General features: G+C 44.3%; 1 protein-coding gene across 2 annotated transcripts in view; it reads left to right on the top strand.

Moving 5' to 3' along the window:
* Positions 1-14,124, top strand: part of ABHD3 (abhydrolase domain containing 3) — a 100,068-nt gene that overhangs the window by 76,155 nt on the left and 9,789 nt on the right. Inside the window, exons 6-8 of one of the 2 annotated variants that reach the window (XM_029591109.1) lie at positions 7,544-7,717; positions 7,985-8,033; positions 11,242-11,407. In XM_029591109.1, the coding sequence (XP_029446969.1) occupies positions 7,544-7,717; positions 7,985-8,033; positions 11,242-11,407 (389 nt within the window). The remainder of the gene's footprint in view (positions 1-7,543; positions 7,718-7,984; positions 8,034-11,241; positions 11,408-14,124) is intronic. The other variant, XM_029591110.1, reaches the window with a different exon arrangement.

Genomic DNA, 14,124 nt, shown 5'->3' with positions numbered 1-14,124 from the left:
TCTTCTTTTTTCCGCGAAGCTGTTAGCCTCGCGGTTATCAGGAGTCCTGTGGGATTCTCCACATATTTTTCCTTACGGAAAGCTTCAAAAACTTCAACCGCAAAGGGTCTCCCTTAGTTTAGTCATCGCGGTGAGTTTTTACCGTTCTCGCGATTCCGTTCCGTTTTTTGATTAAAAACAATTTTACCTGAGTCCTAGGCCGTCGACGGCTGTCCGGCCACAAAATGGCTACAGGTTTTAAAAAATGTCCGAAATGCGCGAGAAATATGTCTATCACAGACCCTCACCAAGACTGTGTACTTTGCCTTGGTGAAGGTCATGATGTAAAAAATTGTCCCTTATGCGCTACGATGACCTCAAAAGGTCGACGTCTACGGATGGACAAAATGGAGCAACTATTCAAGATACAGCTGATTACTGCTCCGTCTACTTCCACACAATCGTCTCCGGCTGGGTCGATTAGAAAAGTAGTATTGAAGAAACGTCACTCAGGTGAGTCGGGAGACGCTCCCTTTTCCTCCCCCTCTCCATCGTCCAGAGCGTCCACATCGAGCAGCGAAAAAGGGCGCGAAAAAGATAAACATCGCCATCGGCATCGCAGGCCACACACAGCAACCACCGCTTCGATACCCGGCGAGCCATCGGCGGAGGACGGGACACCGATTAAGAAAGCCCGGCTCCAAAGTAAGGCTTCTGAGCCACCAGCAGGCCAACCCTCGCCGATTCCGGCGGAAGGAATCGTACCTCCTCAGGGCTCTGAGGTTGTACTGCTATCGCCGCCACCGCCTCCCCCCATGGGTGCTCTGTTCACATCATCCATGCGGGCGGAACTTGACAGTTACATACGTCAAGCGGTTAAGGATGCCTTTATCGAGGCGATGCCACGGCCTGCCACTCCGGTTCTGCCATCGACACCGGTCATAGGAGGATCTCCGGTCCCATCACCGATTCCTTCACGACCGATGCCAAGGAAATCACCGCTCTCCTCGATGGCACCGATTCCATCACCGGTTCTACCTAGGCCACAATCACCGGTTCCAGCACTACCGATTCCCCGGTTACCATCGATTCCACCACGGCCATCGACCCCGATGGCACCGTCGATGCCTTCTCAAGAATCCATTTTTCAACCATTAATGGACAAGCTGGACTCACTGATCCATTGCTTCTCATCTTTACCACAATCTATAGATGTAGATGAGAATCAAGAGCCATTACCAGGTCCCTCGGGTGTCACGCCACCCCTTAGACCTCAGACTCCACTATCCGAAATGCCAGCTAAGCCTACTAGGCCGTTGGAGCACCCTCTGGATGATAGTGACCAAGAATTCTCCTCGGATGAAGACCTCCTTTCTGAGCCTTCTCCGCCAGAAGATAGAAGAAAGTCACCACCGGAGGATCTGTCTTTCTCCAACTTTATTAAAGAAATGTCTCAAACAATTCCTTTCTCTCTCATTTCTGAAGTAGACAGCAGGCAAAAAACCTTGGAGGTGCTTCAATTCGTGGATCCTCCCAAGGAAATTCTTGCTATTCCTGTTCATGAAGTATTACAAGAACTTATGTACAGGATATGGGAACACCCTGGTTCGGTGGCAGCTGTTAATAAGCGGGCGGATGCCACTTATCTAGTACAACCCATCCCAGGGTTCCAAAAAACTCAACTACCACACCAATCAGTGGTGGTTGAGTCGGCTCAAAAGAAAGCCAAAAGATTAAAGCAACACGCCTCCATACCTCCTGGAAAGGATAATAGGTTCTTGGACAATCTTGGCCGGAAGATCTTCCAAGCTGCTATGCTGGTATCTAGGATAAATTCATACCAGCTTTTCATGAATCAATACCAGCGTGACCTATGGAAACAAGTTGAATCCCTGTCTCATCAGTTACCTGACCATCTTCAGGAAGGATTTCAAAACCTCGTACATAAAGGCCTAGAGGCAGGAAACACGAGGTTCGAGCCACGTATGATTCATTTGAAACAGCATCCAGATTGTCTGCATCCGGAATAACAGCTAGAAGATGGGCCTGGCTCAAATCTTCAGAGCTGAGACCAGAGGTACAGGAGCGCTTGGCGGACCTGCCTTGCTTAGGGGAGAACCTCTTTGGCGATAAGGTCAAGGAGGCGGTGGCCACCATCAAAGACCACACAGAAACCCTCAAACAGCTTTCTCAGCTGCCACAAGAGGTACATCAACCTTCAAGGAGGCCTCCAAGAAGGGAACAAAGAAAGCCATATTACCGCCCTAGGCGGTATTATCCACCAGTAGCCAGGCCCAGACAACAAAGACCTGCTCAACGGTCTCAGCCTCGCCAAAGACCTGCTAGGCCTCAACAACCTCCGCCTGCGGCGTCCACTTCCGGATTTTGAAGTACAACCAGAGGGCATGAGTCATTCCCAAAATCCTTATCCACAAGTACCTGTCGGAGGCCGAGTTGCTCACCATCTTCAAACTTGGACCTCCATCACTACAGACCAATGGGTACTCTCAATCATATCTCAAGGGTACCACTTGGACTTCCTCACTGTGCCAAGACACAATCCCCCTATTCCGTCTTGGACAGTGTCTCATCATTACACAATCCTGCAAGCAGAATTATCCACCCTCCTGACTGCCAGGGCCATCGAAAGAGTTCCCAGGCCTCAGTGGGGCAGAGGATTCTACTCCCGATATTTCCTAATTCCAAAGAAAACCGGGGGTCTACGTCCTATCCTGGACCTCAGAAATCTCAACAAATTTTTAAAGAAGGAAAAATTCAGGATGGTGTCCTTAGGCACCATGCTACCTCTTCTTCAAAAAGGAGATTGGCTCTGCTCTCTGGATCTTCAAGACGCTTACGCTCACATTCCCATTTTTCCACCTCATCGACAGTACCTGCGATTTCTGGTACAAGGTCAACACTTCCAATACAGGGTGCTACCATTCGGCCTTGCATCAGCACCTCGAGTATTCACAAAATGTCTAGCAGTAGCGGTGGCACATCTTCACAAGCAACAAGTGCATGTGTTCCCCTACTTGGACGATTGGCTCATCAAAAGTCATACACAGAGCGGAGCTGTCACTTCTCTCCATCTCACAATAAGATTGCTTCACTCCTTGGGATTTCTCATCAATTACGACAAATCCCATCTCACACCATCTCACCAGTTGCAGTTCATAGGTGCAGATCTCAACACCATCACAGCAAAGGCCTTTCTTCCGAAAGACCGGGCTCAATCGCTCGTTCTCCTAGTACATTCTATTCGCAATCAACATACAGTCACAGCTCATCAGTGCCTCATCCTACTCGGACACATGGCCTCAACAGTTCACGTCACTCCCATGGCCAGACTGACCATGCGACTAATGCAATGGACACTGAAATCTCAATGGATTCAAGCCATTCAGCCACTGTCCACTCACATCCAGATAACATCAGAGCTGAAGTCTTCCCTTCTCTGGTGGACATCACCAATCAACTTGCTCAAAGGCCTACCTTTCCAGCAACCAGTTCCACAAGTGACTTTAACTACAGATGCGTCCACCTTGGGATGGGGAGCGCACATTGCTCATCTGAAAACACAGGGCAAGTGGACAAATCAAGAAGCCTCCTTTCAGATAAATTTCCTGGAGCTTCGAGCTATACGCTATGCTCTATATGCATTCAAGGACTGCCTTTCACACAAGACTGTTCTGATCCAAACGGACAACACAGTAGCCATGTGGTACATCAACAAGCAGGGTGGTACGGGCTCGTACCTCCTTTGTCAGGAAGCAGCTCAAATATGGGACTGGGCCCTAGCACACTCAATTCTACTACGGGCCACCTACCTAGCAGGCATCCACAACACAGTAGCGGATCGCCTCAGCCGTCACTTCCAACCACACGAGTGGTCCCTCAATCCAGCGATAGCAACCAAGATATTTCAACGCTGGGGTCAACCAACAATAGATCTCTTTGCGTCACATCTGAACTACAAAGTGAACAATTACTGCTCTCTCCTCTTCCAGCAGAACAGCTTACCAAAGGACGCGTTTGCCCGCCATTGGAACTCAGGCCTGTTATACGCGTATCCACCAATACCGCTCATAACCAAAACACTAGTGAAGCTACAACAGGACAAGGGGTCCATGATACTCATAGCCCCATATTGGCCTCGACAAGTATGGTTCCCCACACTGCTAGATCTCTCAGTCAGGGACCCAATTCGCCTGGGAGTAGCTCCCACTCTCATAACTCAGGAACAGGGACAGTTGCGCCATCCCAACCTCCAATCCCTGTCCCTGACAGCATGGATGTTGAAAGCTTGATCTTGCAACCATTCAACCTTTCAACCAATATATCTCAGGTACTAATAGCTGCACGTAAACCGTCCACTAGAAAGAATTATTCATACAAATGGAAAAGGTTTACTTTATGGTGCACTCAGAAAGGTTTAGATCCTTTCACTTGCCCCACTACCTCGCTACTAGATTACCTTTACCATCTCTCAGACTCTGGTCTTAAGACGTCATCTGTAAGAGTACACTTAAGTGCAATCTCAGCTTATCATAACAAGCTAGGAGATGCGCCTCTCTCCACACAGCCTCTCGTCAGTAAATTCATGAGAGGCCTAACTCACATTAAACCTCCAGTTCATTCCCCAAGCATTCAATGGGACCTGAACGTAGTTTTAACCAAGCTTATGCGTTCTCCATTTGAACCCATAAATACCTGTGACCTTAAATTCCTTACTTGGAAAACGGTATTTCTCATAGCCATTACATCAGCTAGAAGGGTCAGTGAACTACAAGCACTAGTAACTTACGAACCCTTCACGAAGTTCCTTCATGACAGAGTAGTCCTCCGTACACATCCAAAATTCCTTCCTAAGGTTGTCACGGAATTTCATTTGAACCAAACCATAGTTTTACCTACATTCTTTCCTAGGCCTCACTCTCACCAGGGAGAGAGAGCCTTACACACTTTGGACTGTAAACGTGCGTTATCTTTCTATTTAAACCGCACTACAGCCCAAAGAAAATCAAATCAACTGTTTGTGTCCTATGATCCAAACAAACCAGGTAAGGCAGTGGGTAAGCATACTCTGTCAAACTGGCTAGCAGATTGCATACAATTTTGTTATGAAAAAGCAGGCCTTACTCTCCAAGGGCGAGTAAAAGCACATTCAGTCAGAGCAATGTCAACTTCAGTAGCACACCTTCGCTCTGTACCTATTCTGGACATTTGTAAAGCAGCAACATGGAGTTCTCTTCACACCTTTGCAGCTCACTACTGTCTAGACAAAGAGGGAAGACAAGATTCAGCATATGGACAATCCGTCTTAAAGAACTTGTTTCCAGTTTAATCCCAACTCCTTCTACATCCAACCTGCTGTGATTTCGACTGATTCATTTCAATAACAATACCTTACGGTCATTTCAGCACAAAATGAATCAGCCTCTAGCTTGCTAATCACCCATATGTGAGGACTAGCATCCTGCTTGTCCTGGGATAAAGCAAAATTGCTTACCTTGTAATAGGTGTTATCCCAGGACAGCAGGATGTAGTCCTCACGAAACCCACCCGCCACCCCGCGGAGTTGGGTCCGATACGTTTTATTATTTTATTTTTGGCTAACGCTATTTGCTACAAACAAAGACTAAAGGGAGACCCCTGTGGCAGGGAATATCATGGCATGCTGGGCATGCTCAGTAGGCACTCTGGTGCCAGTCAAAAGTTTCATAGAAACTTTTACAGAAGTTTTCCGTACATAGGGCTCCATTACTGATGTCACCCATATGTGAGGACTACATCCTGCTGTCCTGGGATAACACCTATTACAAGGTAAGCAATTTTGCTTTGTCTACATTTGTGTGTGTGTTTAGTGTGTGTGAGAGAGAGAGAGGAAGCATGTATGTGGGTGAGAGATAGAGGAAGCATGTTTGTGTTGTGAGAGAGACAGAGAAAGTGTGAGTGTATCTCACACACACGCTTCCTCTATCTTTCTCTCTCACACACACATATGCTCCCTCCATCTCTCACCAAGCATGTTTGTGTGTGTGTGAGAGAGAGAGGGCGCATATTGTGTGTCTGCATATGTGCCCCCAATCTACAACAATCTTAGGATGATAGATATGGAGAGTGGGAGATTTTTAAAATTCTTAATTTAATTATTGGGTGTTATTTGATGTGTCTGATGTTTTGAAATATTTTATCAATATTTAGGAAATTTTAAAATTATATATTGGGTGGGGTGGGGGTGCTAAAGAAAGTATCCACCCCAGGTGCCAAATACTTTAGGTATGCCTCTGGTCCCTGTACTAAGGGATTTTCAAAAAGACAGATTCCAAATGCTCTAGCATCTCATGCTTTTCTCCTTACATGCATTTCCCACATTTCCTCTTATTCCCAAACCTATCTCCAAATTTAGAGAGGACAAAGGGAAGATGATTCTTATTATACTGTTTTGGCAGCACTAACTATGGTTCCCATAGCTACAGAGATTGGTGGTAATCCCCTCAGTACATCTCTGAATATTTCCAACTTTAATAACACATTGGGTTAATTCTTCATCCAAACCTTCATTCTCCAGCACTAACAGTATGGATGTTGAAAGCTGATTAGTACAGTGTATGCTTTTTCCAGAAGAAATAAAAAGTCATTTTAGTGACTATTTTGAAAAATTAGTTTCTAGTTTGGGTTCAATATTATGACTGTTTTGTATTTCTTGATTTATTTGTTTTATGAGGAATTGTAATTTTTCTATTTCTCCAGTGTTGCACTGCATAGAAAGTCTAGCTTGTTGCAGTTAACAGTTCAGCTTTTATCTGCATATTTTTATTTATACTTTATGGTCTCTATTCTGTATTTGGTGAGGGGCTGTCTGGGTTCTGCATGTGTGGCCAAGGTGAGGTATTTTATCATTAGCTTCTGTGTAGGTTAGCTAGTTCTGTTTTCCTAATAGGAGGTGTATTGGTGTTTTAGGGCCTGGTGTAATATTTGTCACATTGCTTTTTCATAAGTAAGCTTGTTGGCACTTAGTGCTGTTTTGGTATAGGAAGTTTACTACATTCTAATTGTAATTTTGTTTACTCGTGGTTTTCTGAGGGTCAAGACCACACTCAACATGCATTACAATAGATTAATACCATACAGGCTCCACATTTGTTATATTTTTTTTGGAGGGCTTACAATGATATTTTTACCTTGTAAAACTAAACTTTGATTGTATGTATAATATCTGTATGTATAAAATCTGTCATAAATACTTACTGTGTGTGTGTGTGTGTGTGTGTTGGGTGGGGTGGGGGTTACAAGGCTGTAAGGTTCACCCAGGGTGCCTATTGCCCTTGCTTTGGCCCTGTCTGCTCACAGGCATATCATGAATGAATGATTTTATCAATAATGTATTCGTTTATTATTGTTCTTATTAATGACTTATTTGTATTTTTTTATTTTATGTCTATTATTTTGGATCTATGTAAACTGTTGTGATAGAACCTTCTAAACGACGGTATATAAAATTTTATAAATAAAATAAAAAATACATATATGTAAATCTACATTGCATTCTTGTTTGTAGCATGCTGGTTCTAAACTACCTGGGCCGCATAGGTCGAGAGACCCCGTTGAAGGCAGCTGTAGTATTTTCTGCTGGTTGGGATGCTCCCGAATCAGCAGATTCTCTGGAAAAACCAATTAACTGGCTGATTTTCAATTACTACTTGACAAGTTGTTTGCAGTCATCTATTAGTAGGTAAGACAGCATCACCCTTTTTTGAAAAGGTTAAAGGGTACTTGTGCAAGTATGGGAGATTATTAAATACTTGAGCATGTCCTTTTATTAAACTTAAGCAAATTTCTCAGTGGTTAGTGTGGATCTCAAACAGTGATGCATTTTTTCCTCTCTATAGTTATTTTTCTTGTTGCATGGATTCTTATTTATATTCCTTGTGTATTTTTCCCCTCACCCCATCTCTTCTACTTCTGAAATAATTCATTTTATTTTGATTTTATCTTTCAGGCACCGTCATATTTTGGAGAAAATCTTCAATATGGATCTTATCATGAAGGTATGAGTTCTGGTACCTATCTTGATCCTGGAGAAAGGTGGGTTTTGTGTAGGCTGCTCCACCTTTTTATGGGACCAACATAAGAATAATCTAAAGATGATTTAGTACATGAGCTCTCAAGATCACCCAGGTCAACCCTTAAGATTCCACCAGATCCCTGCTAGCATGCTGTCAGCCCCTCTGCATAGTCGCTTCTCCCCCGTCATTGTCCCTACCACCACACTCATTTTTCTTTATTTCTATTTGTTTTTTCTTTTCTCCCTTCCTTCCTCCCTCGCTCTGGCCTCTTTCCCTTTCCCCTTCCACCTCTCTCCAGCCTCTTCCTCCTGTTCTTTTTCCCCTGCCTACCTCTTCTCATCTACTGTCTCTACTATAGAACTTTCTTTCCAGCTCATCAGGCGTCTGTCCTGGGACACTGTAGCAGTGGCAGCAGTTCCCTTTCCTCATATGTAGGGAGCTGTCTTGGGCCACAGTAGCAATAGTATTCATTCCTTTTCCTTGCTTACCCAGCAGAGAGGGTCCATTGGCCACAACAGCTCCCTCTATTCAGCATCAACTTTATTCTCACATTTTAGAGAATTTACGAGCAGGATTCTCTATTACTACAAAAAATACCATTAAACCTGCCCATCCGAACAGGAAACCATGGTATTCCACAGAACTCAAGAACCTTAAAACCCGTCTCAGAACCCTAGAAAGGCAATGGCGCAAACATCCCTCTGCAGCATCCAAAACCGCCTACTACCAACTTATGCACCAATACAGGAATGCTACACTCTCAACTAAATGAGAATACTATGCCAAAAGGATTCACAGTTTCCAATACAATCCCAAAGCACTCTTCACCATAATCTCCATCCTGACCAGCTCCAACCCCACTCAACCTCTTACTCCCACCACAAAAAAACATTGCAATGAACTTGCTCACTTCTTCCAAACCAAAGTGTCCTCTCTCACTGCACACTTTGCGGCCAACCCAAACACGGTGAAACTGCCTTCTTTCAATCTTACCACTACCCTCTCATCTTATGACTTATCCTCTTCCCTTGAAATTGAAAACATCTTAAAAAAATGAGACCCTCCTCCCACCCCTCTGAAACCATTCCTACTAAACTCCTCCTATCTATTCCCAAAGCTATCGCCAAACCTCTCTCATCCATCTGCAACTGCTCCCTGGAACAAGGTACAGTCCCTACACTCCTAAAACAGGCAGTGGTGAAACCAATCCTTAAAAAACCCAGCCTTGACCCTTCGACTCTAGCTAACTTCAGACCTATCTCTAATCTCCCTTTCCTATCTAAAATCCTGGAAAAATTAGTCAACTCTCGCCTATCTGATTACCTAGAACAACACAATATCCTTCCTCCCACACAATATGGATTCCGGAAAAACCTGAGCACTGAAAAATTGCTGCTATCCCTGACTGACACCATTATTAAAGGATTTGACACTGGGAACTCATTTCTCCTTGCCATGTTAGACATATCTGCAGCTTTTGATACTGTTAACCACATCATATTAATCAACATTCTCAGTAACAGGAATCTCCGGCACTGCCCTCTCTTGGATCAAATCATACTTACAAGATCGTCATTATACAGTATCCACTGGCAACAATGAATCCGACCCAGTTAGCCTTGACCAAGGCGTCCCCCAGGGTTCCTCTCTCTCCTCCACTCTATTTAACATTTATATGCTCCCCCTCACCACCCTCCTTACTAATCTTGGCATCAAACACTTTATCTACACAGATGATGTCCAAATCCTTTTCCCCTTCACTGACTCCCTCCAAACTGCTCTTCAAAAGTGGGAATCTTGCCTGACCGTTATCAGCCAGCTACTCACTGACATGCACCTTGCCATTAACCCACAAAAAACTGAACTCCTCATTATCTCTAACAAACATTCCTCTCCCTCTATTCCCATTGCGTACTCCTCCACGCTCTTCCCCTCCCACTCCCGTAGCCTTGGCGTCCTCATTGACAACCAGCTCTCTTTCAAACCCTTCATTAAATCTATCCTTACTGACTGCTATTTCAAACTACAAACCATCAAAAAACTCCAGCCCCTCTTATTCTTCACTGACTTTCGCACAGTACTCCAGTCTATTATCTTTTCCAAAATAGACTACTGTAATGCACTCTTCCTTGGTCTCCCTGCTACTCATACTAAACCGTTGCAACTCCTACAGAACGCCTCAGCACGCATCCTCACTAACTCCAGAAAACGTGACCACATCACTCCTACCCTCATCGAACTCCACTGGCTACCAATACAGTCTCGTATCCTTTTCAAAGTTCTTTCCCTCATTCATAAAAGCATCATCAATGAAAATACTGACTGGATCAACCCCCCACTGCTTACTCGCACATCCACTAGCCCTACTCGTACTGCCCTCCAAGGGACACTCCGTACCCTCTCTATCAAATCCATGAAACTTATTTCCACAATGAACAGAGCCTTTTCCCTGGCCGGCCCCACCCTGTGGAATTCTATGCCCCCAGACTTACGCACTGAAACATCTACACCCAAATTCAAACAAAAGCTAAAAACCTGGCTATTCTTACAGGCCTACCCTTCCCTCAACAACCATCTTCCTGATGACCCCCTAAGCTGTGTATAGTGCATTCCCTGAATCACCCTTTACAATGTGCTCCTGCTGACTTTTTCTCTCAATAACCTTCTCCCCGATGACCTCCTGAATTGTTTACAGTGCTTTCCATGTATTACCTTTACAATGTGCTCTTGTTAATTTTTTCCCTCATCCGTTCACTGTTGAGGAACCGTCGTTCCCTGTAAATAGTTACCCATTTTCCTTTTGTTGATGTTTATCTCTTGTATGCAGAGTTTACTGTTCTATGTAATGGCAGTGCCAAAAGTTCTATATAATCACACTGTCAAAAAGTTTTAAGTTATCTGTAAACCGATACGATGTGCAAACGGTTGTCGGTATATAAAAACCTATAAATAAATAAATAAATAAATAAATAGGCGTTGACGTGGGTCCCTTGCATTAGATGGGGGTGGTAGGGGCATATGCCATTTGTTGTCTTGAAAACTCATGTTACTAAAACATCTTGGTTCAAGATAATGTATTACAACCCACAAAGAATTTGGTTCTATGTGTATATGAAGGATATCTTGTTTAGAAAATATGAACATTTTATTTTCCTAAGAAATGTATCCCCTTTTGAATTCTCTGCTCCAGGCTAAAACCATCAGAGAGTATGATAAGCAGTTTACCTCAGTCATGTTTGGCTACCCATCAATTGAAGATTACTATAAAGATGCAAGTCCTTGCCATAGGCTGAAGTCAGTTGAGATTCCAGTATTATGTCTAAATGCCATAGATGATGTTTTCTCACCAAGTCACGGTAAGATTTTAAGCTGATATTCTTTTGTTTATATGGTATTTTATTTTCTCACAGGACAAGCAGGATGGTAGTCCTCACATATGGGTGACATCACAGGATGGAGCCCAATCACGGAAAACTTCTGTCAAAGTTTCCAGAACTTTGACTGGCCCCTACTGGGCATGCCCAGCATGGCACTAACCCTGCAGCCAGCAGGGGTCCCCCTTCAGTCTTATTTTCTCCGCGCAGCAGTAGCCTCGCGGTTAAGGAGCTCTGCAGAGATTCCTGACAGGAATTTTCCTCAAGGAATTACTAAAAGTTAATTTGTCCCACAGGGGTCCCTCCTCTAATTTTTTCAAGCCATGGTACTCCGGTAAGTCCAAGACAAACTTGCCAATTTGCCATGTACCGGTGAAAACCTATTCAGCGACAAGATACAAGATGCAGTGGCTCAATTAAAAGACCATAATGAGACCCTGCGGTAATTATCCACAGTAACTATCGAGGCCCCTTCTTCTGCAAGAAGATCCACTAGAAGGAACCTTAGAAAACCATTTTATCACCCACACAGATACTACCCACCTGCATCTCGCGTGAGGACAACTAGGCCATCTCAGAGATCACATCCTCGATAGCCCAAGACATCCAGCCTCAGCCACCACCACAAACAGGCCAAGCCTCTGGATTTTGAAACCTATCCAGGGATCAGCAGTTGCTCCACAAATCCAGATCCACATTTGCCAGTAGGAGGTTGAATTCACCATTTCATAACCAACTGGCTCAACATTACCACAGACCAATGGGTGATATCCATCATAACCCAGGGATACCATTTAAACTTCCTCATGGTACCCCCGGACTCACCACCCAATCCACTGTGGATACACAAAGATCACACAAGTCTTCTAGAGTCAGAACTGTCTGTGGAACCTGTGCCCCGGGCACAGCAGGGCAGAGGGTTCTACTCCCGCTATTTTCTCATTCCAAAGAAATCAGACGGCCTCCGTCCCATCGTAGACCTCCGCAATCTCAACAAATTTCTACGAAAAGAAAAATTCAGGATGGTGTGCTTGGGGACTATGCTTCCCCTTCGGCAAAAAGGAGATTGGCTCTGTTCTCTGGACCTTCAAGATGCTTACGCTCACATTCCAATATTCCCACATCACCGCAAGTACCTATGTTTCCTAGTGGGACATCAACACTTTCAATACTGGGTCCCGCCTTTTGGACTTGCCTCGGCACCCCGTGTATTTACAAAGTGCCTAGCAGTGGCTGCGGCCCATCTATGCAAGAAAAACATACACGTCTTTCCTTACCTAAACACATCAGACACATTACTACAAGAGACTGCTCCTTCACGATTGCGGGAACAAACCTCTGGAACAAAATGCCCACAGACCTGCGTCTAGAACCCTGCCATAAGAAATTCAAGCAGAACCTCAAAACCTGGCTGTTCAAACAAGCTTACACTCAATGACCATCTCTTTTCCTGAAATGCCAGTTATTGCTTATGTTTCTCTGATCCAATGCCACACGCCAATTTATTTATTCCCCGCTGCTAAATTTTACTTGATCGGGCTCTTTCCTCCCAGTTATTAGACTCGCCATTAACTATGGAATATGTTTATCATTAGTTTATTTGTTAATTGTTCTTAATTGGTTCTTAATTTATTCTTAATTGATATTTTTTATGTACACCTGAATTCTTATTGACTGTAAAGCTTGTTGCTGATTTATTGTTTATTGTAAACCGAGGTGATGTTATTAACGTGCCGCGGTATATAAAAAATCACGAAATAAATAAATAAATAAATTACCTGGATGACTGGCTCAAGAGCCAATCCAAGCAAGGAGTTCTCAATGCTCTCAAGCTCACTATCAGTCTGCTACACTCGTTGGGATTTCTCCTCAACTATCAAAAATCCTACCTGACTCCATCTCACCTCCTGACTTTCATCGGAGCAGATTTGAACACCACAGTGGCAAAGGCCTTCCTGCCCAACGATTACACAGACACACTCTCCAGACTAGCTGCATCTCAGCACACAAAGAAAACAGCCTGAGCCCATCAATTCTTAACGTTGCTGGCTACATGGCTTCCATGATCCATGTCACTACTATGGCCAGGCTGGCCATGAGAATTACTCAATGAACATTGAAATCACAGTGGCTCCAAGCCAGTCAACCGCTTTCATCCCAGATTCCAGTAACCCACCAGTTATGCTTATCGCTTCTCTAGTGGACGAACAGAGCCAGCTTGCTAACAGGTCTACCTTTTCAGCAACCAGTGCTGCAAGTAACTTTAACCACAGACGCATCCAACTTGGGTTGGGGAGCTCATGTGAACAACCTCCAAACTCAAGGTACTTGGACACAGCTCGAAGCAACGTTTCAGATCAATTTCCTACAGCTTCAAGCTGTACGTTATGCTCTATATGCGATCAAGGACTGTCTTTCATACAATACTGTTCTCATACAAACGAACAACACAGTTGCAATGTGGTACTTGAACAAGCAGAGTGGCACAGGCTCTTATCTCCTCTGCCAAGAAGCCACACAGATCTGGGCCTGGGCCCTTGCACACTCCATGTATCTCTGGGCCACTTATCTGGCAGGCATACAGAACCTAGTAGCAGATTGCTTCAGCCGACAGTTCCATCCCCACGAGTGGTCTCTGGATCCTGTATTAACGAGCAAAATCTTCCAACGCTAGGATCAACCAACCTCTTTGTATCTGA

Source organism: Rhinatrema bivittatum, chromosome 2 (assembly GCF_901001135.1).
Source record: "Rhinatrema bivittatum chromosome 2, aRhiBiv1.1, whole genome shotgun sequence".
NCBI classification, from domain to species: domain Eukaryota; kingdom Metazoa; phylum Chordata; class Amphibia; order Gymnophiona; family Rhinatrematidae; genus Rhinatrema; species Rhinatrema bivittatum.
This window is presented reverse-complemented; position numbering and strand designations above follow the sequence as displayed.